We start from the raw sequence: 26,755 nt of genomic DNA on the forward strand, positions 1-26,755 counted from the left end.
GCAATTCCGCAATTTCCGAAATTTAGATGGCAATATACGTGTTGTGAACTTGTAGATCGCCTATTTTTTGCAGAAATTTAGTGTAGAGGGAAACAAGCGGCATATATGCGCTCCCCCATTTCTAAGTAGCACTACACCCCCAGCCTGGCATGGCCACACTGCATAGATATTAGTCTGGAACTTCTGTGAGGAAGATTTATTTCCAATGGGCCATTACAGACAGATTCCAACATCACAGCAAAAAAGTATCACTTTGAATAGTTTGGTCAACCACAACTCTGGGATGAGCTCAATGTAATTAAAACAATGGAGTGCCAGACCAATATCTATACCCAGGGCTTTTTTTTAATGTGGCAGATTCGTCTGGTTTCCAGGCTACTACACCCCTGCTTACACTAGTGATTATTAAATCAAATGAAATGTAGTTGCATTATATCGCATTTCTTTTTACCATCACCGTAAAACATAGATAACAGGTTCTCATGGACATTAACCCCACAGTGGAACATAATGGACAGGATAATGGCAATGTTCTCACAAAAGCAGTCAACCTTCCGGTGTCACAGTGCGCCGTTGTCCTTATTTATTTTGGCCAGTTGCCAATAAATGTCTACTTATAGCAACATTTTCTCAGTAGATTGCCCATGCATCATGACCATTGTCTGTCCTATACTGCCTGTCCTTTTAACCCCATGCAGTCTGCAGGACATCACTGACCCCACCATGACCCCACCATGAACTCTCTGCAGAGCTATCAGCGGGTCAACCGCAGGGCAGTGAACGGACACGCGGCCACAACAGCGGACAGTACTCAATGACTTTATTGATATGATTTCAAAATAAAAAATAACATTAAAATAACATTTTTTGTCCTTGTTAACAACTTGCATCGTATGACCACATGGTGGCATTGTAATGCCAAGTTATCTTTTTTTGCTCCTCTTTTTCTTTTTTAAATACCAAATTGCCTTGTTCTTCTGCTGTTCGGTCCATTATGATAGCATCAACCACATATATGAAACACATTGTAGACGTACTTCCACCCCTATCCCAACCACCCGCCACGCCCACCTCAAAAAATAAAAATAAAACCATGATAAATACAGGCAACCCTGTCCCGTCACAGACACATTATGACGACCACTGACACAGGAAACAACCCCAATCGCCCCCCAACCCCACCCACACATATCCCCCCCCCCCCCCCCCCACACACACACACACACACATTCCTCACAGCATCTGGAGAAGAAACACTTATTGGCTATGAACCATTTGCTGCTTCTTTCTGCATGTCCTCAACCTCTTTAAAATCCACACAGTAGACATTCTACCTGGTTTATTATACACACTAGTATAATATATAGTCTCCATCCCCTACAGCCCTACTGTCTCCTATGTATAATATATAGTCTCCATCCCCTACAGCCCTACTGTCTCCTATGGGGTGTTAACGTTTTCCTTCAGGTTCAAGGGACCATCAGAACTGAATGAAAGAAAAAAAAATTGAGTGAAAGAAGTTGATCGTTTTGTGTCAGGGCTGCGTAACCAGAGTACATGAATACTTAGAGTAAAGAAAGAAATCTGACCTGACATACAGTACACAGAAAAATACTTAAATTTTTAAAATCTAACAGTTCACCGGTTAAAACCAGATGATCGACATGGTTAGCTTATCCCAACACCTGTTCCTTAAACCTAATTTTTGCTGCAACCATGTCACTCAACGAAAACTGATTTGCAACTGAAACGTTATTTTAGTTGAACGACAAAACCCACTGATTTGAGCAACTAAGTATAAATTAGCCGTACTTATGTCTGACTGACTGTCATCAGGACCATCAATCAAAGACCACCAATAAAAACCATTCAGGGAACACCCCAGAACATAATTGTAGGCCTAAAGATGATTTTATGGGCATGTTGTGAATAATAAGTACAGTACATGCCAAAAATACAAAGACAATTAAATAATTTTCATTTTTTTAAATGGTTGGCAAAGAACAAAAGAAAAATCAATTATATTGTATTGCATGTAAATATTGTATAAAAATCCTTAAAAATACAGTTTACATAAGTACTGAAGTCACCACAGCCAAAAGTGCAGAGGTCCATAAATAAAACGTTGACTGTGGGCAAGACGAGTGGGGCATCTATCCAGGTTGGAGCTACCGCTCGACGTCATACCCCATGTGACCCCACTCCACCACACAAAGGACAGAGTGAGTGCCTGGTCAAAGGTCACAGTTCATGAACTAGGACTTGGAAGGTTAAAAGTTCACACATCCATGCACAGAGGAGAGGCCAGGAACATTCGCTCTCTCTCTCTTCCTCCCTTCTATCGCTGACATACTCGCAAAAACACACACACACAAACCTCATTGTACAATCACACGGTTGCAAAGTTCATTCTCAGTGATGACTGCCAGGGAGTTATGTTGACATAGGCACACCTAGAGGGAGGTGGGGGAGGGGCCGGTCGAGTGGATGCTGCAGGGCACGTAAGGCGGTGGGGTTCAGTTTGTTTTGCGCTCAGTTATTGAAAAAAATTAAAAACATGAACACACTCCAGGTCCTTGACGCTGTGTGCTTTTGCTCACAGAAGACTTTACGCCTGGTTTATTCTTAGTTGCTTGCCAGTGTCGATCATGGAACACCCGCAGATCTACAAGCTCAACACGAGTCACGATGTGATGCATTGAGCTAGTCGGGTGTGCAACACGGTGCGCAACAAGTATAAATCAGGCGCTACAGTAAGGGCTGGGGGTGTGTACTTCGCAGAGCCAGGCTGGCTGGCGAAAAAACAGTTAAGTATTAAAGCTTTCATAGAATCAGAATAAATACACTGTCGGTATGTATGAAGACAACAGAGAGGAGGGGCGAGAGGCAGGGTGGAAGTCGCTCATCGGAGCTTGAACCACAGTGGGTTGGTGTGTGTTGCGTGTGAGAGCTATAGGGGCCACATAAACTACAGCTTTACATACAAATATTTGATGTGGGAATAAAACAGTGCTTGGTTAATTGAATTTGCCATACATAGTTCCATTGTTGATTATCGACATTTCTGGTAGCTTGATACGTTAAATTCATTCAAAGTCAAACTTTAAAGCTGCATTGTGATATTTTGGATAGTAAGAAATATACGGGTTCATTGAGACATAACAAATATGTGCACATGCCATCAGTCTGTTGTTCACTTTGCCCGTTCTTTAAAAACAAATTAAGCTAATTGTCTAAATCCAGCCCAATCCACGGTGCATCTGGCTTGGCCGCGTGCTCCAACGAACACAACAGGCCATGTCGGCGGATAGGGAGAGAGATCTGTAGCTGCATCAACAACTCCTACAGGTTGGCCGGGTTGCCTGTTCAGCAGGGAGCAGAACTGAAAAGGATAGACTGTTCCTTCTCATGCATTAAATCCATAGAGTTAGAATATAGGACAACCCCGCTTTCAATGGAAGTTGCTCAGTGGCGCTTTGAAGGATTGGTTGGCTCGCGGTACCTTTACGTCACGTTTTACGGTCCTACGTCAAATTAATTCATGAATTGAAACTGGGACCAGCGGGTGTTGCTATGATTGGTTGGCTCCCTCGCGGTACCTCTACGGGTGCGGTATCTTGCTCGTGCATGTATGTCACCAGCCTGCAGATCCAGTTTTGACCACTACCGTCAGTGGCTTCAACATTGCCCAGCCATTCTGTGGGCTTGGTTACATGCTCTGGGTGAAACGCCTCACTAGTGGCAACGGCAAATGGCAACGACACGTGTATCGGGCATTTGGAGGCGACATGGTCGTCTACACCAGGTGTTCTCAAACTATGGGTCTTGACCCAAAGTGCGATTGTGGTCGTGCAGATGCGCATTGGTGACCAAAAAAATTACTTTGGAGTCAAACCATTCAATTTACGGTCGCAATGTAACATTACCGAGCAGGGAGGTGGCTAAATATGCTTCAGTTTACAAATGTGTACCGAAACACTGATATTGTAGCATTCTCCAGCTTAGCCGACTCGGCTGCAGCAAGAGTATTTTGGGCAACACTACAATGTTGATACAAATCAGCAGGAAACAATGATGTAATTTCATTTTCTAATAACTATTCATATATAAAACACCAGCAATTTATGCATTCTTTTTGCCTTTATATTAAAATATTATTTTTTCCACTTTAAAATTGCACTATAAATAAAGTGTGGGGTCGTCCAAAAGTTCCCCCATAAAATGGGGTTGTGGTAAAAAGGTTTGAGAACCCCTGGTCTACACCCTCCACAAGACAAATCAGTGGGGGTCAGCAGTCAGCATGGGGATATTGGAATAACTAGCAAATGGGGCGGGGGGAGAAATCCAGCTCAAGTAAAAGCACTTCTTTTGACTTACGGCTTTGTTTCAGTTGCTTGTTGTGAAATGGAGTGGCTTATCATACTTCCCCTTGTTTATCAGTAGGGGCCATGTATCTTACAATGCAGCTTTAAATGGTTTTGACTGGTTTCACAAGCTTGACAAGTGAGCCCGGACATGGTAGCCCAGTCCCTTCTCCGCCAACAACCGAGAGCAAAACGGACAAATACAAGACACACACAAACTGTAACTAGAGCTAGTCAACATGAGCATCAACAAGGCAGTCATCCAATGCTTTTGACGGTGTCTCTTACAACACCACGAACACAGTATCTGGAGCTTCTTGTTCGTGTATTTGTCAACAGAAAAAAAAAAAGGTACTGAGAAAAGGGGAAAAAAGACAGCAGCCGACAAAGTCACTGGGGAGGGAGGAGAAACTCATGTCAGGAGCCATAAGACAGAACAAGATGTTCAGGCATCCCCTTTAACACTTGTTCCAAAGGAGGAGGGGGAGGTGGAGGTGGGGGATCCCCTCTGTAGCCGGCACTAGGCTTACTGACAACAGAGCTAGTCACCCCCTCCCCTCCCCTCTCACACTGCGAGTTGCAGAAAGGCACTAAATAGAGGGTTTGTTGCTAGCCCTAGAGAAATTAAAAGCATATACATTCATATCTCTGGAAATTACACCAAAATGCATTTGTAGAAAAATAAAATGTAGGAAGAAGGAAAAACGCAAACACTGTGGCCCCTAAAGATTTCCTTAAACTTCTGAGATGTCTGGGAGATGTACTGAGATGTAAAGTATGGCTACTTTTTCACGGCTTTTTATGATATTTTTTTCCCTTCCTAAAATGCCCCCCCTCCCACCCCCACTTCAAGGCAATACAGGAGTGATCCTTCACCGCAATGTGCCCCCCACCCCCCCCCAACCAGCAGTTGAGCCCTTTCATGCACGCCGGTGTGGGAATAAGGGAGAGGGGGAGGAGGAACGGGAGAGAGTGAGGGTGCAGGGAAGGTTTCAATAGAGCAGAGGGCGAGGTCGAGGCTCAGCTTTCAGTGTGAGGAAAGGGGGGGGGGGGGGGGGGGGGGGGGGACGGAACTTGTGGTCACACAGAGAGAAATCTCATTCCCCCAAAAAACCCACTGACAGACATCAGTGGCTTCACGTGTACAGTAGAATGTACAGTACACGGTAGGAACAGGGAGCATGATTTTATACGTGGGTGGATGGTGAGAGTGTGTACTAGCAGTGAAGTAAATAAGTTTTCAATGTAATGGGTCCCGGGACCCAGGGGTGGTCTAATAGATGGGTCCCAGGGACATTTTATGAGTCCTACTTCAACGACGTTGGAGTACAGTATTGCACCCCAGGACCCCCGGAGGGTGACATGATTGCATCCTTTCTCAATTTAGTGAGTCTAAGGATGCAGGATGCAGGCTATTTGCATCACTGTTAGTGTGTGTGTGGGGGGGGGGGGGGGTTACAGACTGCCATTTGTGCTCGGGCTTCAGGAAGAGTGGAAAAAGTCACTAACCACAAAGACATCTCGTTTTGAGCCCCGGGCTCAAGAAACAAAACACAAAAAAAGAGACGACTCTGGGATATGCTGGCAGAGAAATGAGCTCCAGCAGAGAACAGAGAGGGAGGGTGGCGGCGGGGGGTTTGGAGTGTTCTGCCGAGTAAGGACTAAGAGTGTGGGAAGGGGCGGGCGGGGCGGAAGAGGAAAGGAAGTGTTGGGTTGGCGAACATCAGGGCACTAAGAGTGCGGGAGGGTGAAGGAGGAGAATTGGAGGGGGTAGGGGGGGCATTCCACAGTTCTGCACGTGGGCATGACACTCTGAGAGACATGTAGTGAAAATCCTGAAGCGCCGACAGTCACAGTCTAGCTAGCGGTAATGTCCTCCTGTCCAAGTTTTAAAAGAGACAGCAGCACGCCTCCTCTCTCTCACACACACCCACACTCTCCTCCCCACCCTGCTGTGGGTACCCACAGACCCCCGCCCACCTCTCTCTCCAGTGCCAGTTGATGGTGTGTATGTTTCTTAATGTGTGCTTGTGTCTGTGTGTGAGTGTGTGTATATAGTAGTTGTTCTATGGTTCTTTCGGGTCTGTGATACAGCCGTGACAGGTGTGGCCCCGCCCCCTCTTTGAGGAGGCACGACCACGGTCTCCCTCCACTGCCGCGCCGACCCCCGCCTCTTCCTGTCACGTGGCGGTAGCCTCCAGGTAGCTCTGTAATTTGCGGACGGTGGACTCGTCCAGTGAGAAGAGGTCGAAGTCGAAGGTGGTGTTGGTCACGTTAAAGTGGCCCGTCTCCTCTATCAGGTTGACGATCTGTGACGAGACAGCAGAGGAAAGCTAAAGAACCCTCCTGTAGTAGTGCTGTGAAGCAGTGTCCTTCACTGAAAGAACATTTTATTTATATTTATATATAAAAACGAAAAAAATAAAACTACTACAACTACTAATTACTACAACGTGGTTGTGTAATTCCAATCAAGGATATTTACCGCAATTTGAAAGACTAATAATTCATGATGATTCACAACGGAAAATGGTGTGGCATCATAAACTGAAAACAATGTCTTCATTAAAAAAGTCAAGACATATACCTGCTGTAAGACATTTCGCTCTCTCAAAGCCATCAGTCTACGATGAAGGTCTACCAGCTCTTCTGTGTAGGCCTGCAGAGAGGCAGGAGAAGTGGAACACAGGCAGAGAGAGAGAAGAGAAGATCAGTTCTGTATTAAGGCTCTGGTTCTGCTGGGGGATCTGTATCGTTTAAGCTGAGCATTCAGCACAAAAGAGGCGTTCGGAGAAAGCTCATCAGCTCCATATCCAGATGTAGCAGAAACATTTGTAAATTGTGTGAGCCAATAGTCAGCCTCGAGGGACTAGTGTTACAAAGTAATCTTCCTTAAATTGATGTCATTTTTGTTAATAGGCCGTAGGTAAAACATAATCAGACATCTGGTTAATTTCTCTGACCATTCCTTCATCTTGAATTAATTTATGTGCTGAAAACCAGGTTGTCATAACATTATCAAGCTGTCATTGAACATTAACGAGCATGAGTGTGAGAGTGAGTGTAGTGCAAATATATAAAAAAGAAGTTTGATTTACCCTTCCTACCTTGTCGTATCCCTTCTTCAACACCTTCTCTGAACGGAACGAGGGATCTGGACTCTTTCTGCCGGACACCTGCACATAGATGGAGAGATCAGAGAAAGAGAGACGGGACAAAGATAGAGGACACACTGAGACTAATGCTTAATTTATACCTTTTCGCCTCGCTCTCTATTTTTGGTGATTTGACTTGCCAAAAATAGGAGCGACACAGTCATGCGGCAAACTACAAAGTAAGCTTGAGGAGGAGGACATCTAAAAGTGTCACTTTTCACAGATTTGGATCAGACTCAGACAGCCATTGTCTATAGACATGTCACTGTCAACGGTCAATAGAGAGCTGGACAAAGGACAAAGATAGTGGGACACAGCTAACAATTAAGATGGCCGACATGGAAGCGGAAGGCCGGTACACTACAGTCCTCAGAGAGTCTAGGGTTCTTTGTCTGCCTGGCTGTTTGAATGGCTTTGGCTGCTTAGTTTTGACATCAAATACTTTCTCCTCCTGATAAAAGCACTGTTATTTGGATAAAAGATGTTTGTTTTTTTTCCTAGGTGAGCTATTGAAAGATTACCGGTATTCTTCCATACATTTAAGAGTCAACATTTCTGGGCTGCACTTTGCAAATAACATCGGAGCACAGAGGCTTTGTTTTTTCATTGATTCACAATGACACGCAGGTCATCTTGGCACCAGGATGCTTTCTGGGAAATCCCAATACAAGTCAGTGTGAAACAATGAAGCTCAAGTGGCAAGTTGTCCCGCCGCACCTTGTTATTGGAGGAGCTGTGCTTCGTTGGAGGCGGGGCAGGGTCTCGACTGGGGCGGTGCGATCCGTCACTGCTGTCACTCTCGCTGTCCAGGCTGAGCCTGAAATGAGACGGGGCAGGGAGACACGTCAATCACAGCACATACTATCAAAAAGCTTTGCATTGGTTTTGGAGTAATGCCTGATTTATACTAATTTGCAAGCTAATGTTGCTAAATCTAAAATAGCAATTTGTCATAAGATGTGATGTGCAACTAAGGATATGGGTGATTATGTGTATCATAGACGGAGGCTGTGCTAGTTGTCAATCTGGGCTTTTGGGTCCTTTTTGTGCTTTCATTTGCTAATGAATGCTCAATTATGTGGCAAACATATTTATATAAAATACTTTAAAAGAAAAGGTCTATGCCAGTGTCAAGAAATCATTGTCTATTCAGTTGGCCAAATATCATACCAATTTGCTGTTTATGCATGACACTTTCTCAAAAGTAATTAAAACATTACCAAATCTGTTGAAGTCATGTGATTTAGAATTATATTAGTGAATCTAAACTTTAAAATGCATTCAAGTAAGTAGGCTGGATTAGCTTATTGTTGGCATCACTTGAGCAACAGACTATCTACTATCTGTGACTGTGTTGACGACATGAATTCCTTTCTCATGCTAAATGAAAATAAAACAGATTGTTCTATTCTGCTCTCCAGACAAAACTAATGATACATGTACTTCCCTTGGATCATTATCTTCTTTCACTGAACCACAAAACCTTGGTGTTGTGTTGTTAGACAAGCAGATCAACTCTGTTGTAAAGGGAAGCTTTTTCCAACTAGAGCAGTTAGCCAAAATCATTCTTTGGGGCTTTTTTTACACAAGAAGCAACTGACGCACCTTGGATTCATTTTCAATGAGAGGCAAACGTTCAGGTAGGTCTCAAATCAAATGCCCGCCTGCATCAAGAGTTGAAATGTATTGAACTTTTTATTTAACACATTGAAACATGGCCTCTAAACTGCTCTCCATGTCATGTCTTCTGTTCTTTGTGTTATTCTACATTTATTATAGTTATTCACATACTATACAGCAATTCTCAATTCAATGTGCTTTATAAATAAGACGGACCTGACTTCACAATGCACAGACTAGACACATGGGAGATGGATTGCTGAGGTGAAACGCCACATAAACGCCCAGCACTTAAAGCACAGTTACCCAAGCTGTAGTGTGTAAGATCGAACACAGAATCACGCCATTCAAAGGCGAGCATGCTACTGACCCGGACACTTAATTTACCAAATTAACCATGAACTGAATCCAACGGCTTCTTTGAAAATCTATCAAACCATGGAATGCTTTGGAATATGGTTGGCAGTATTGTCAACTATATCGTTACCAGACCACCAGTATGGCTCTTTAATGTGGAAGTGGGACATTACAGAAAAGAGTGTGTGTATGTGTGACTAACCGAGAGTCACGGTTGGGAGGGTTGGTTTTGACGGGGGTCCCCTCTTCCGAGCTGCTGTCATCGTCATCGGACTCCTCTGACTGGATCTCCTCCACCATGGAGCGAAGGGGGCCTAGGAGGAGTGCAGAGGGGTCATTCAAATGAAGCACATCTCAGACCTAAACTCTTTGGATGCCATGGACGAGATTTCTCGCCTTTTTCTTCTATGGTTCAGTCAAATTGTGTTCAGTGGAGTGCCCAACCAAGCTGGAGGCACCGTGTAGAAATCGAATTCTAGTCTCCAGCGTGGGCAGGTACTTTACTCCACTCCACCCGGACACCCCTCATGAGTCATGATGTTAAATCTAAGTAAAAATGGCTTGTGGGCTTATTTCTACAAACAGTAAACAGCGCAGATCGCTATGCTACCTTGGCCTTGTTTCTGTCCTGGTTCAAAGTCTGAGTCTGAACTGGAGTCAGAGCTGGAGCTGGAGTTGGAGGGACTGGAAGGGGCAGACTGCTGTGGACAGACAGGGGAGAGAGAGAAAGAGCGCGAAATGGATAAAGTAGTTGGTCAGTAAAGTTTCAAATCTCACAAGTCCTTAAAATAGGCATGAAATGTAAACAGAGACATTGATCACATTGTATATTAAAAGTCAACAAATGACACCTGACCACAATAGTTTTTGGTGCAGTCTTTGATGATCCTGCACACAACCTAAATAATTACTTAAGAGATTTTTTTTATGATGATCCACAGAAATAAAAAACAATTGGTCCAAAATATTGTTTTTCCCCTCCAGTGTTTTATTACCACTATGAGACATGCAGGATTTCCATCAGGAACGCCAGCAAAACTGTCTTTCAGACACTCAACTTTTGAGGTTTCCAAAAGGACCAATCATGTCATGCTACCTAAGGGGGCTAAATATCTAATGATCAGGTTCTATACATGGTACATGGTAAAAACAGACAATTTTCCAAATGATCCCTTCACCCATCACCTCACTGTGAGTAGAAATGGGTTACATGGGTACCACTACCTACAAGCCTCCCCTGTACAGCCAATTTCTGCTAATGTCATGCAGTTTGCAATACAAATGCGTAATTTCCGACTATTGTAAAAACCGTTCTGTATCTATAGCTGTATGAGACCACTGTAATGTATTGGCACAACCAGCAGCAACTGGTCAGCTGACCTCAGGGCAGGGGGGGTCATTTGGGTCAAAATGTCCCCCACTATTGGGAGATGACTGGTCTAATGAATAAATATATTAATCTATTTTTGATGACCAAACACCTAATATCTCCCCTGGCCATGAGGGAATTCCCCTTTAAGCTAGTGGTTGAGATGTTGGCTTTCCACGCGGGGGAGACAGGTTAGATTCCCGGGCGTTATATATAGACGGCTGTACTGTATCTATAGCTTTATGAGACCACTATACTGCATATTTATGCTGTACTATGGTATAGTGTGTGTAGTGTAGTGTAGTCCAGGCTCAGCCACTGACATGACAATTAATAGCAACAATAGTACTGTGCTATCAACAGACCAACTGACTTGTACTTGTATCGTAGAACGCTTGTGCTAGTCTACAATTCTCACAAGATCAGCAGGGGTGGCGCAATGACCAGGACAATATAATATTGCAACAGAGTTCAAAAAGTATAATGACTTCCAATCATACCCAATTTATGCAATTCATTTAATGTTTAACCCATTCAGGCCTGACCTCGAAATAAATAAAAGTTTTCTAAATCATGACAATTTTCTGTAAGATTTGAGGCACATTTTAACGATTTTTCAAAAATAGCAGACCTGCTATTTTTCAATAGCTAAATTATAACATTTAGTATGTAACCACCAAAACGGGTTCCCGCTCAAAATGGGTTAAGAACGCCCAGTCTGCAGAAAGGGTCAAATACACCATTTCTACAATAGGAGGAAATCACATATTTGTACTGCGTGCAAACAAACTGCATGGCTATTGCCCAAGACCGCATGAGAATAGGTAGGGGAGAAGATGTAACCCATTTACATGTATTGAGGTGAGAGGTCAAGGGATCATTTGGAAAATGGTACTGTCCGTTTTCCCTTGACAAAATTGTGTTTATCTTCATTAGGTATTTAGCACCCTTCCCAACAAGGGCTCCTCTCGTCGGCGTTCCTGACACATCGTCTCATAGGGGTAATAAATCATTGAAATTAAACCACAATTTGGATGATTTGTTTTCTTGGCATCATCAAAATCTTTAATTTAGACGTCCTATGGATGCCCAAAATCCAGACTAGGGAAAATAATGAAGGCGGGCCGGGGGTGCACATGGACCCATCCTAGGTCCACTAAAACCAAGCAGGCCCACCAACCTCTGACTTGGAGGAGGCTTCGTCCTCAGAGTTTGACTCGTCAGACTCCGGAGGTTTTTTGGGTTCCTTCAGGTCCTGCGTGTCCGTCTTGCCTTTGGGCCAGCGGCCCTTCTCTTTGGGCGGCTTTTTCTCGCCGTATGGCTGACCAGCGGCGGACGAGGAGGAGACGCGGGGAGAGGTTCCAGTGAAGGCCCCAACAGCAGCCCCCTTTGGCCCTTCAGAGCTGCCCTTCTTCTGCTTTTTGGCACTGGGCTTGGGGGACTCCACCGTGGAAGGCCGCTTCCCGGGGGCTTTGGCGTCCACAGGACCTCCCCCTCCTCCTCCCCCACCACCCCCTCCTGCCCCCCCTCCTTTGGGCGACATGCTCTCCATCTTGGCCTCTTTCAGGGTGAGTTTGGGTTCCTTAAAAGCGGCCTTGGGCAGCACCTTGCCCTCTTCTTTTACTTTGATCTCTGCTGGCTTCTTGGAAGAGGACGATGAGGAGGAAGGATCTCGTCCGCTCTTGCCATCGCGGTCACTGTCTCCTTTCGACGTGGCCTTGCTCTCAGAGTCTTTACGTGGCCGTTCACGGTGCTCCTTGGTCAGCTTGTGAGGTTTGGGGCCTTTGCTGCTGCCACCACTGCTCTCTTTACTGGGCTCCTACACAGACAGTCAGACACAGGAACACCAACGTTATCATCATATCCACTCTTCTCTGACAGCACTTAGTACAGGGGCAACAATGCATGCATTCCATACTTAAACAGAACACAGAAGCTGGATGACTTGAGTGACTCAAATCGTAATCATCCATTGGAGATACAAGCTGAAGGCAACATCCAGGTAAAATGAATTGGACAGCATGGAAAATTGAAAGACTTTGCACACCACTCCGTGCTTGGAGCAGTGGGCTCTGCTTCCATTGCGCGTCTGTGAGCAAAACTAACCTTTGACACATGGGAGGTCTTGGTCTTCTTGGGATCTGAGAAGGCGGAGAGGGGGATGGTGGGGAGCATGGGGTAGTCTGGACTGGGTCTAGATATGGCTTCAGCCCCCTCTGGAACCACCATTACCTGTGTTATGAGGAGAGAAAGAAAACATTGGTCTCATCATACAAGAACAGATAGAAAATTGGATGTACAGTTTGCATACAGTCATTGCTTTGTTTATATGCAGTTGCAAACTACATACACTTAAAAGTTGCTTCTGATGCCCTTACCCCTCCAGCCTTAACCAGCTTCTTTCTGAACTCTTTGGTGGGGTTGTTAAAGGTGAGCTTCTCACAGCGTAGGTGGTTTACAGGTGGGTTCCCTTCCAAATTCAGAAACAGGTCATAGTTAAAGGTCACCTTCTTTGGCTCCTCCTGCAAGAACAGAAAAGGGAAACGTTATTTAATAAAAAACAGAACTCTGTCCACAATCCACATAACCCTTGTAAAACATGTGTACAAACACATCTTCAGAGATATGCCTTGAGGCAATATCTGTTGTCTTTTTCTTGCATTGCCATCCTAGGTAGAAAAAAAGCAGCTCTCAAGTATGTATTTCACAGTAGAAGATAAAAGGCAAGCCCGACCCTATGCAACATCCGGACAGATGTTATCAGCACCACCATATCGGCTAGCTAACAGTAAGATAACAAGCCATCACCTCGGAAGTCAATAAGACACAGAGGCATACCTAGAGTCAGTCTGAACACTGATAAGAAATACACAGCTAGCACTCTGTCGCTGTCTGGGTGGAAACCTTGTATGTCCAAAAACATGACTTTTCAGGAAATGGAAAAACTGAACTGTGTTCCAATGGATCCAATGTAGTTATTATTTAATAACAACAAGCTCTTGTTAACACTTCATTGGTTCAACATTTGTAAAACCCACAGACACACTAAACCACTTGCATGTTCATGCAAAAGAAATTCAAACATTGTTGTAAGCTTGCAGATCGGATATTTGTTGCTACTTGTGTGACAGTAGTGTGGCAAAGTACCGGTAGGCATTAATTACAAAGAAAAGGTTTAAATATGGAGATAAAAGGTTTCTGCTCAACGACGATTCCTGAGGGTTCCATTTTTTAAAAGACAAACGGTAGTGGATTAGCGAACAAAAAGAATGGTGGTTAGGGATTCATGACTATAATAAGCCTTAGAGGGGGACAATTAGCCGGGGGACAATTAAAGAAGCAGTGGCTGATGAGGACATTCATCAAAGACTCCATAATAAATATTGTCATTGGGTCACCAGGACTCCTGGTAGATTTGGGGATTCTGAAAAATGTGCCCGACTTCATCCTGTCCCCCAAAAACTCTTGTTAGCACTAGCAGTATTAAATGATGCAGGTGAAAATACATCCTCATTTTATTTTAATATATTAAAATATTATGCCACACCAAAAAACTCTTTAGGGTGAATATTTCCTTCAAGGGAAGGACAGGACAGTTAATGGCTGAGAGAAATTATAGTAATCTAGAGACGACTTCCTAAATGTGGGGGTTTATCTCCAGAATCTTATCTAGAATAGATACCTGCTGTGTCACCTGTGAAAGTGTGAACAATGCGATTTTGCATTATGTATGCAATCTACTGGATACTGGAAATGGTATGATGACGGAAGATTGCAAATCCTTGATTTAGTTTAAATGCAGAATCTATTTCTTGTTAATGTGAAAAGAAATCCTAAAACAAGCTACTATAAACGAAATGCTGATGGATGTCTAACATCGCATCATTTTCTGTAACAAATTATTTTTTTAAAACCACTCAGCAGCATTAGGTGCAGCCTACTACTGTGAAAAATTTCACAAGTTAATCAGTCAAAGTAGACAAAGCACTACCGAACATTTTAACGCACACAACAGAGTGAAGAAAAAGTATGGTACAAAGTCTGTATCCCCTGCACAACTGTGTTAGCAGGCCATGTAGGTACTATTCAACATATTATTAGATCACATACTCTAGCACTTCACATTGGAGAATTTAAACAGGGTCAGTGTCAGAGCGTTCAGGAAACCCTTTGGAAGGTTAAAAGGGAAGTTTGTCGCTAGGCCTACATGTCTGATAGTAGGATCTAGCCAGACTGACCAATAGACTATACACAGTGCGACAATGGGACAAAGGCAACTGTATCATTTACAAGCAGGTCAAATGCCACATATACTGTAGGCAAGGAGACACACATTCTAACACATACTCACACATGTGTGAGCATTCAGAGTAGTTACCGACTTGGCTCATTTAATGAGCCAAGTCAGTAACAGAGGAACCTGGCTCAAATAGACATCTATGAACTTGACATGCGGAAACAAAGTCACACCAAGTCAATTACTTTAGGGATTTTTTGTTGTCCGTCTGAATGAATAATTACCCTATTGTTGCATAGTTGCCATGAAGATGTCAAGCAAACTCTAGCTCAAAATAACTCACAGGCAATTTCCTCTCTGTCACACAACAGCTCATAGGCGACCTCGAGTGAATGCTAGAATCATTCTATCACATGGCCTGCCGCAGCTCAATTCCCAGTCAAAAACCTCAAACTGACAAATTAAACCTAGAAGAGAAAACCTTTTGCCAACTGTCCACAGCTTGCGAGTGCGGCATGTAAACAGCTTGTCGCAAGGTGACTGCGAACGATGGTACGCTATTTGATCTGATTTCAAGGGAAAGTGTGATGAGAGGAGGGAACTTGATCTTAGGGGGAAAGAACCATGTGACAGAGGCTCATATCCTGAGGGACAGGCTGGCCCTCGTACCAGAGAGCAGATTCCAGATCTGCCCTGGTGTCCTGGTTGTACCCCACTCTGCTATATGGCACATCTTTTTTCTTGTTTTTGACAGCGATAGTGGCGAGAAAGGAAAGGAGGAAGTATGGGAATTACATTCAGTAAACGGTCCAGTCGGCTGGGAACTGAACCGGAGATTCGCTGATCAGGGCACTGCGCCCATGTGGTATGTGTCCTAACCACTTTGCATCGTATCACCCTAGCAATGATTTTACAAAAGAGAACAGTGTGACAATACGAGCCGGACGTGAACCAACACATTCATCTACTAGGATGTTGGGGGGGCGGTCTCTCTCACCTTGTTTTTGAAATAGACCTCAATGGGCATGAGGAAGCCCGCGTAGCCACACTCCTCCACTTTGTATGGTGGCTCCTTGCATACTGTAGAGACAAATACACACGGTAAGAATGATAATAGTACAGTATCCTAATCCTCATAAGAGTCTAGTAGGAATCCGATTTTATTCTGCAACATGAAAAACTAAATGGTGATGATAAAAAATATATCTGGACTAGGCACCATCTAATATACTTAACTATAAGACAAAAAGCTAGTATGCAGCTAGGGGCAGGGTCTGGGTGTCTGTGACCTTCAGGGGGGAGGGCTTGCCCTGATTCGGAGGAGCCAACTAGCATCTGTGATGAATCCCTCTCGATAGTATGACGTTCAGTTATTCTACCTTTGTTCTCCTTTTATCAAAGCTGTGTGAACGATCTCCAGGATATACAGGGGTTGACACCAATGTTCCCTCTAATTTCTTTTCGGTCTGAGCAAACACTCAAACCTCCTGAGCAGACATCAGCAACTACTGAGCAAACATACGTCGCCTTGACACCAACTATCCAAACGTTAGATAATGCGAAGTGAGCGCCCCTCACTTCACACAGGTGTGATTTCTTTTTCTTTTTTCCAAATTACCAGATTTTGGTATACGAGTGAATCAATGAATAGTTACATAATGTTACGCAAGTTACAACATTTTTATTTTATATCAAGGTGGTAGGCTAGCAATTTTAAGAATATTCAGTTAGTCTATATCAGTGGTTCTCAACCTTTTCAGGCTGTGACCCCCCAAAGTAATCATATTTGAACTGGGGATCCCCCACCCAGACAAGCAACAGAATGGTTCCACAGATAAATATTGTGAAAATAGCCGATCTACAAGCTTGTAGTTGTGAACTTGTAGATCGGCTATTTTCACCAGTTTGACCAGTTTTTATAGCATGGTTTGCTGATTACTTTTGATGCAGTATTTTTTTTCTTTTAGAGCCTTTGAGGTATTATAAAAGTCTTAAAAGTCCTTAAATTGTCACTTATTCACTGTCATCTGGGGTCCCCCCCCCACCCCCAAATCATGTGGGGACCCACAGGTTGAGAACGACTGGTATATGAATAGCCTACTCAATTGTGCATTACATGGGGGGCATGAGAAAACGTAAAAACTTTACGTAAAAAATTTACTTTACTATAGTTGTGCTGTAGTGATAACAACGTTAGCTAACCAGCTAATGCGATGCTAACGTTATTCCCTCTCTCCTGGTTGCGCACAGCCGTGCTTTTGTACACACTTCCATCCGTTCGCCTTTTAAATCTAAATGTCCCATCAACGCACGCACGGGTCCAAGGCGCAACGCGATCTTATCTGGTTCTTGGGGTTTCATTAACACTGAGCACTGACTGCAGTGCTGCCTGCTCGTTACCCGTTACGTCTCCACCTCCTCACTCGCCGCGCAGACGGCGCAGTACACACAGGAGGAGAGGAGAGCAACGAGTCTGTGTAATCTAAATAAAACTGAAGTAAATAGAAATAAAGTGTGGGCACTGGGCAAATGTCGACTCGGGATAGGTATTATTACTGTAATGTAGATGATACTCGGGGGGAACACCTTTTTCTTTTAAAGAGAACTTTTTTTTACACCAGCGTCGGTGTGCGAGACATATTTCAGTTGTGCACGAGAGCATTTGGCCATGTGCGCGAGCGCGCACGGGCGCACGTTAGGGGGAACATTGGTTGACACTAAGGGTTGCCCACCTGCCTCTGGCAGGTAAATAAAAGATTTGGGCAGGTGGAGTTTGCTTTCAGGTAGCCCGACCAGGCAAGTAATCGTTTGAAAGTGGACGCAACCATCTATAGACACAACACCAGAGTGGAATGTAAAATAAGAGCACTGTTTACCTATAATGTGCTGTTTTCGCTGTTGCTACATTTAAAAATAAGTCATATTTATACAGGAGGTAAAAAAATTGGTATCACAGACCCAGAAAGTAAAAAATAGTGTTAAATTGAACGGAAATTCAAATTTGACCCATACTTTTATAATGAACAATTTACTTTTCGGGCAAGTGGGCATGACCTTTTGGCAGGTAGAACATGACCTGTACTAAATACCTCTCTTGGGCTTGGGGAAGCTCTCGTGCAGCCTGAAGACGACCTTCTCCACAAAGTGCTGGATGTCACCGGTCTCTGGGCCTCGAACAAACACCATCCAGTCATGGGTGAAGCCCTCTGAGGTCACCTTCTTCCTCAGCAGGGCTCTGTGACCCAGCTCCAGCTTCACCTGCACTGTGCACTGTCAGGAATTGGGGAAAAACAAGAGTGGTCAAATTAGTGGAATATGTTGGAAATGGGGGGGGGGGGGGATGCATCAGGAAAGTAAAATGGAAAGAGAGATGGGAAAACTAAGACACTAGAGAGACTCAAATTAAAGCTGGGGATTTTAAGCAGCTAAGACTTTCTCCCATATTTGTGCTAGTGTGTGTGTGTGTGTGTGTGTGGGGGGGGGGGGGGGGTTAATAATAAGATTGGCTTCATGGACAATGTCATCGATAGCCATCAATGTTGGTTGAGGCACATCACTACACTAAACGACAAATACTCTCACTGGTCAGCAACTGTCTTCTCTTAATTTATACAAGAACAAATTGAAGTATGTTCTGATTATCCAGATCGCTTAAATTATTCTAATTCTAATCATCATCTTTTCCCTGTTATGTATAATTTTTACATATAAGCATATATGCCATCTAGGTTGACAATCCATTTTCGATAATCATGTTAGATAATCAGTTTTGTTTTGTTCTAGACCTTTTCTTTATACTATGCAATCATGTCATATGTAAATAACATGTATTGAATTCAAATCTTTTCTGTTTTGTTTGTTTGTTTTGTTGTACACAGGTTGAGGTCTCGTAGAAGCCCTTTGGGCTCCAGGTCTCCAGGCCTCCTCCTAGCACTTTCATTTTCTATTTTCTATTTTCATTTTATACAATTTTTAAACTGTACTAAATAAATAAATCAAATCAAATCATGATTGTTTAAATAACAGTAAACTGCGCTCTGTAGTGATAGGACGTTCATGATTGAATCATTCTAAAATGCTTCCGTCTTTGACGTGAACGTAAACAAAATCGTTCATATCCTGAAACCATTACGTTCAGGGACAGGGAGTGTTAGCCAATTAGGACGGAATATAAAATAATAATAAAATAAATGTATATATATATTTTTAGCCCACGATTTTATAACCCATTTTTCCACCCCTGTGTCAATTATCTAATGTGATCCTGGGCTTTACACACCCTCCGCCAACCTGGGGAGAGCAACGGACTTGAACTCATGCTTCTTTCATGCATGAGTGTCCAAGTTGCTACTTTACACCTGACAGGGGGGAGTTTCCCTGGTTGGACGTAGCTCGTGGAAGGAACACGTTATTCCAACCAGTTCCTTTCCCCTCCATCAGGCGCCCCGGCTGGCTAGGGGGAGGCAGTTTAGAGACTAGGATTACTGCATGTTATATAGGGTTACAGCACTGATGACGCGGAGGAGAGGACACGCCCACAGGCGACAGCACTACCGACTGTGCCACCGTGCCCCGACAGATCTGTTGCGGGATTTTTGGACAGAATCTGGAGGAGTAATATCCAAAAATAGTCGGCCTCCTAGTGGCGCTATAACAGGCCGTTCTGGAAATTTTGGGGCAAATCATTTGAATCCAGGGAGTGTGTGTGCAAAATGTGGCATCGACCAGGTTTAACGGTGCCGAAGATTAGCTGGTAACAGACGGACACGCGCACACACTCGGACGGAGTGCAAAACATACTCTCTCCCCATGCTTTCGGCCTGGTGGAGACAATAAAAAGTACTGTTGTTCCTGACCTTGACAAAAGACAGATCGGGTATCAAAATAAATAAATAAGCATGGTCCTAGACAAAGGACAGATACAGGTCAATTAACACGTTTTAGTTTGAATAGAAGATGCAAATAGTATTCTACCCCGTCCCCTACTATTGAATTTCAAGACATGCTAGGAAATCACAGTCATGTGAGTGTATGACTTAGGAGACTGCTTTGTATAAAACATTGAATCTGTGGAAATAATTCTTGACTAATAAAAAACTAACTAAGAACAGTGCTGTGTTTCTGTGCAGTCAGTGGGACCGGCTGCACTCAGTGCTGTGTTTCTGTGCAGTCAGTGGGACCGGCTGCACACAGTGCAGTCATTGGGACCGGCTGCACACAGTGCTGTGTTTCTGTGCAGTCAGTGGGACCGGCTGCACACAGTGCAGTCAGTGGGACCGGCTGCACACAGTGCTGTGTTTCTGTGCAGTCAGTGGGACCGGCTGCACACAGTGCTGTGTTTCTGTGCAGTCAGTGGGACCGGCTGCACACAGTGCTGTGTTTCTGTGCAGTCAGTGGGACCGGCTGCACACAGTGCTGTGTTTCTGTGCAGTCAGTGGGACCGGCTGCACACAGTTGCATCACTTGCATGCCTAAAAGTAGCACATGCGCTCCGCTGGGACCGGAAGCTTGACTAAGTTCTAATGAACAAATCATTGCAATGAACAATTGTTCACTGAAATTAGCGTTTTTCCCCCCGCCACTAGTGCTCTGCAGGGCACGTTTTATGAAAACCATCACATTTTGGTCGCAAGGAAGGATACGTGTCAATAAACTAACTAACGATTCAAAAGTAATGGATAGAATAATTGCTAAGAAAATCGATAGTTGTCTCCACCAGGCCAAAGGCATGGGGAGAGAGTATGTTTTGCACTCCGTCCGTCTGTGTGTGTGCGCGTCCTTCCTTCCGTCCGTTACCAGCTAATCTCCGGCACCATTGGCCCAATCCCTGCCAACCTTTGCACACACACTCCCTGGATGCCAACGATGAACCTCTGCCCCACATTTTCCAGAACCACCAGGAGGCCGACTTTTGTAAAACACATTTTTTTATATTACTCCTCCATATTTTGTCCAAAAATCCCGCAAATCGTTACACAGTATCTCTATAGTCATGTGATCAAGACAGATCTGTCCGATATTGCATATTCCATCCTGATTGGCTAACAGTGGCTTTCAAAATTTGCAGGATTGGCCCGATTTGAACAAAAAGCCTCAAATCATGAACGCAACGTGCAATTTACGTGAAATCTTTCACAGACGTTCCTACTAGGCTGAGGAATATATCCCACCTTTTCACATTGGCCTATTACAGTGCCACAAGGACACCACAACCTGACCTGCCCTGGTCAGGGCTCGAAATTAACTTTTTTACTTGGTAGCACTGGTGCTCCCAATTTCAAAATGAAGGAGCACCAGAAAAAAATTAGGAGCACCCACCAAAATCTAAGGAGCACTAATATGTAATCGATTTTTTACATTCATAAAAACAATAATATAACGTGTGGTTTACAAATAACATAAAATGACTAAAGTATAAAAATACATGCCAGAATTTAAAATGTAGTGTCCAGACTTTCTGTCCCTCATCCATCCATCTCTTCAAAGAGGCCGAGGCATCAAACATCTCCAGTTGAGGACCCTCGATCTAGTCTACACTGATTCCAGCCAGTCACATCACCCGTTTTCTTTTTCTTTGTTTTGTGTTTTTCACCTTCATAGCCTATTTAGATCATATAATTAGAATTTCTAATATAAAATAATTTCTATGTAAAACATGGTATTTATAGCTATGCCTACTCACTATGCCTACCACTTCAGTGCTGGAAAATTACTCTAATGTTATACTTAAGTAAAAGTAGCAATACTGCTGCTATGTAGAAACCAGGTAGAAACACTTACAAGTCTGCTATTCTCTCTCCCTCTCTCTCATTCCCTACCTCTCTCTCATTCCCTCTCTCTCTCTCTTGCAAGCGCGCGAGCGCACACACACGCACACACACACGCACACACACACACACACACACACGCCGGTCCGCCTCCTCCTCTTTTACATTCACAATCACAGAGTCCGTAGCGTACCGCTCCGGTCTTTTCTGAATCGCTGCCTTGAAATAATGTACTTTCTGACACATAGTGAAGTTGCGAGCCGAGGCGCTCTGGAATGTGAGCGATGCAGCGCTCAACGTTGTCCCGTACCGTTGTGTCAAAGAGTAGTTAACTACACACGTTGGTTTGTTAGCATCAAGTGCTAGTGCAGCTAGCAGACAGGAGTCTGCAGTGGAGTTGGATAGAGCGGCTGCGGCTCAGAGCGCCCGTTTTTCGAGAATTGATCGCTGTAGCCAGGCGCACCACAGTAATTATTTGTAGTAGCACTGGTGCTCCCAAATATATTTTTAGGTCGCAAAGGTTAAAATTCAGGCGCATTTGCGACCAAAATGGTCGCTATTTCGAGCCCTGCTGGTGGAGACCCGTGCCCCGAGGGGCACTTTATCTAGTTTGTTCATGGTTTGGATGTGCAAATTGTGAGACTTTTGAATAGACATCTACCCGACTCAACCCTACTTTATAACATCAGTAGCTAATCAAGCCTGGTTATGAATAAAAAACGCTTAGATTCCTGATTTAGCCATAAACAAACTAAATCACTTGCTTTTTTCAGTGGCTAATATATTCAAAAGAGGTGATGCTCTTAGGAAGTTTGTTGGGAGACATTGCAGATTTCAAAGTGTTTGTTCAAACAGGGGGCTACTTCTCAAGTGTCAAGAACAATGACAGCAGTGGGACAACTAAATGACATACTGCTGCTTTGGTGGTGGCGATCAGGACAGCTAGTGAAGAAGCCTAGGAGATGGAGTGAGAAGGGGGGTGAGAAGGGACAGAAAGGGCACTTTATGTCCAGGCAAGGGCTGAAGGAATGTGGGGATTTGGCCCCTTCAGTGAGCTGCTCGTGAGATGGGACTGAGTGGGGGGATTAGAAGGGGAAAGGATTGAGATGAGCTGGTGTGGCGCTCTCAAGCTTGCTCATTCTCACTCTCACACCTCCCCTGCCTGGCGTTCCGCCCGGCTATTCTGTGGCAGTAATGCCCTTTAACTCCAGACTCCACCACACCCTCAGTCAGCAGCCACGGAGCCCCTCCCACCACCCGACTCCGCAGGACCCCTCTGAAAGTGCCAGCCCCAAATAAGGGATGTGATGATAAGGACAACAAAAGCGCAAAACACAGACGATCAAAACCTCCCCCCCCCCCCCCTTATATAATATAACAGAGCAAACAAAAAAGCATGAACCATCAGTTATACAGTAATTCTTGAGGAACCTCAGAAATGAAGCGACATGAGGCGTAATAATAGGAACAGAAACAAATTCACATTGTAGGTGTAATGCGGATTGCATAAGAAAATGTAAATAGCATGCATGTAAAATTTGTCTTGTTGGAAAAGACACCCTGTTCTGATAACAGATTATCAGTCATTGTTTTCCGACATGATAAAACAGACAACATCATGTTGTCCAGCTACTCTATCAAAGCCACTGCAGGGGAGATAGAAACACACACACACACACTTCCCACTGAAGGGAAATGCTCGTTTTGGCAGACACGCCGGCTCGCATGAAAACAATGCACCCCCACGTGCCATGTAAATAAAAGCTCTCATGACCAAGTTAATCTTTGCCAGTCAAAAAATCTACTCAATGTTTCCTTTGAAGAGGACACAGACGAAAGGAGACAAAGTGTAACCAGTCTCTTCAAACGACCACCACAGTGTATAAACACAACAGCTAAATGATCATCACAGAGTCATAACACACACAATCGTACCAAGTTTGGACATATCAATAGAGCAGTCACCTGTACTGGAATCTGTTCAAGCCCCCGACTATCACAAACAGGTGGGTCACAGTCACACCCAGCCTACCTATTTACAACACCTCTGGTAAGGAATGTGGATGTATGCATATGTGAGGGCTCTTTTGGTGGGGGTGTGAAAATTTACATGACCACTCAATAAGTCCTCACATGCACACACACACAATGGTGAAACATTCACAAATTTCACAGATTTAATACAACTTTCCTTACCCAGAGTGGTTGATACTCTGAGTCGTTCAATATCAGACAACAAACAAACAAACTAAAATGACCAGTGATCACATTCAATATTACAGTTATATATTAATGTTGCTCATGCAACAACAGATTATATATTGTATAAGAGCTGATCTTGACCGATCTTCCATGTCGTGACGTCATTGTGGAATTCCACTAACCGCACAGAGCTGAGAGAGCAGGGACTTCAAAGGAAGAAAAACCAGACAGGGAGTCAGGGACCAGCTCCCTCCAATGCTCCCATGCTAGAGGGACCAGCTCTTGGGTCACTTTACATGGCTTCATGTGGCCTACCTACCTGCAATACAGACTTCAAACAGTGTCTACTACCTGGACACAGTATAATGATACATTCTTGTCTTATTTTGTAAATCTGAGCGTACAAATGAAGTCAAATGAGCCCCCGGATCATGGGTCCATTTGCACACTCAGTTAAATAGACACAGGATTTACCCTGTCTCTCATCTTCATCACAGCAAAGATGCAAGCCTCACGTTGTGCCAAATACTATGGGAGCGTTTCCACCATGCTGGATGCCCCCCATACACAACCTTCATTGTGTTCTGATCTAAAATCATGAGATGATTTCGCACAACTTCTATGGAAGCTCGTGAATTAACAGCACCAGTCCCAGCTTTTACCCGTAAACGTGCACGCCGCTCGTAGTACAACTACAACCAGCAGCCCTCCCCTCCACAACCTAGGAAAGGGCAAATCTTTTCCACCGGCGCCTTCCATGTAGCTGCTTCTGCTTTAGCCTAGCCAGCCAAGGGCCGATACACTCCTGGTACTAGGTAGACAGGCTGGCTGTGGCTAGCTTAGCTTAGCAAGACAAAAGCCCCCCTTAAATCAGGCATGGGGCTGATTTGTGATGTGCATGTGCTGCACATGATGTGCACGGTTTTCAACATCAACAACATGCCAGAATTCAGCCACAGCTGAGGAAGCCTTTGTGCTGCCTCGGGTTGTAGAGCTATGCAACGCTGCTGAATGAGGCTAGCAGTACAGTGTAGCCTAGCGGTAAATACCGATGTATGTACAGCTAGCGGAGCCAACCAACCAACTAGGACTTCATTACAGCAGGAGCGTTTTTTTCTCTCTATGCTAGCAGGACAGAGCATTCATTCCTGTCTGTCCCAGCCGCAGCCTTCTTGTGTTTTCCGTAAAAGTTTGCAACTGGAGACAGCGACGCGAAGCCCACTTTACCTGGTTCTCCATGATCCTCCCGGCTTCAGTGGTTGTGGTATTTATTTACAGCGGCGTTTCGAGACCGTCTTCCCTGTCCCTGCTCCTCATTGTGTGTCAATTTCAGCCTCAAACCGGAAGCCAGACGGCACCCCTCCCCTTCCAGACGGCTGCTGGCATGCAACCAAAACAGAAAGCCTCCTCGTCCAATCACACGGGGAGAACGTTTGAGCCGCTGGGAAAGCACCAACCAGAGCTCTGGAGGGGGCGGGGCAACGCTTCAACCGCAAATACAATTGAAGCATTTTCTTATAGCTTTCTCGAGTGGCAGAGAGCTTCTCCCAATGGCTACAGCTCATTTTCAATTGTAAAATGCACGTAATGCCTGCTAATTGATTAATCAGTGTGGGGTTCCCAACCATTATATATATATATATATATATATATATATATGTAATAACATGTATTAAAAGATTGACTGAAGACTGATCAAAGTCATGGTACCGATAACCGATATTAAAAGAAAATCTAAAATGTTAAATTTGGCCTCAAGTAACTCGCCCCTGGGCGATTATGGGCCGCCCAGGGGCCCTTAGCCTTGACTATAGGGGCTGTGAGGGTACATGAGGCCTATCAACATATACCTACATTTAAATATATATTACTTATACAGTATATTAAAAGATGTGCATGGAGCCCTCAGCCTATAGTACAGGTCTCCTCCTTGTGGTGTGACTAACAGGAGTATTTTTTTTATAATTTTTATACATTTTTACGTGCAAAAATCGAATGTAAATAGTGTTTATTAAATACTGTATAGTCTGTGCAATGTAAATCCTTGATAAAAATTATGTTATCTTGACCATACAGCTCAAATGGTGTGTTTTTGTGAACACAGAGAGAGAGAGAGAGAGAGAGAGAGAGAGAGAGAGAGAGAGAGAGAGAGACAGAGAAGAAAGCAGTGTGCATTTCTAACTGGAAATGTCTATACCGGTAATCTTTTATATAGAGAGAGAAGGAGTGAGGGCCCATTGCACTTTGATGTGAGCTTATGTGGCCTCAGCTATAGGATGGAAGGTCACAACCCTCTCACTCCGTCCCACACATATAGGAGGTTCCACCTGGCTGTCACACGTGCCCTCACTGCATTGAGATGTCAACCTTTAAATCCTCCTTTTGTAAGCAGAGATTGAATACAAATAGCGAATCCATTTCCTAAACACTTAAAGCCATATTACAATGGAGGACAGGTGTTTGAAAAACCTTTAAACATATGCAAATAAATCTCTTTTTTCTCTCTCCATTTGTTCGACGTGTAGTGAAAAGCTAACAAATGATTACTTTCTTTGTGTCTATATAGTGGTTCTCGAACCTTTTCATATCAAGCACCTACAAATTAATATTTGGCTGCGGACTCCCATCTGAAAATATGTTGTGCCAGGGACCCCCAGCCCCAGCCCCATACAAGATTTGGGTTA

General features: G+C 44.1%; 1 protein-coding gene across 2 annotated transcripts; it reads right to left on the reverse strand.

Moving 5' to 3' along the window:
• Nucleotides 1-1,239: 1,239 nt before the first annotated feature.
• Nucleotides 1,240-25,396, reverse strand: mllt1a (MLLT1 super elongation complex subunit a). Of its 2 annotated transcripts, none has more exons than XM_080770785.1 (12): nt 25,299-25,396; nt 18,192-18,372; nt 16,100-16,182; nt 13,244-13,387; nt 12,972-13,097; nt 12,046-12,684; nt 10,107-10,197; nt 9,699-9,810; nt 8,237-8,336; nt 7,472-7,540; nt 6,952-7,023; nt 1,240-6,673 (listed from the first exon to the last, which is right to left on the reverse strand). In XM_080770785.1, the coding sequence occupies exons 1-12, from the start codon at nt 25,308-25,310 to the stop codon at nt 6,545-6,547; spliced, it is 1,758 nt and encodes a 585-aa protein (XP_080626911.1). In that variant the 5' UTR covers nt 25,311-25,396; the 3' UTR covers nt 1,240-6,544. The 2 variants fall into 2 exon arrangements, with proteins under 2 accessions (XP_080626911.1, XP_080626910.1); XM_080770784.1 differs by having other exon boundaries at nt 7,463-7,540.
• Between the last annotated feature and the right edge of the window lie 1,359 nt (nt 25,397-26,755).

The sequence above is a fragment of the Protomyctophum bolini genome (assembly GCF_963924005.1).
Source record: "Protomyctophum bolini genome assembly, chromosome: 8".
Classification (NCBI taxonomy): Eukaryota; Metazoa; Chordata; class Actinopteri; order Myctophiformes; family Myctophidae; genus Protomyctophum; species Protomyctophum bolini.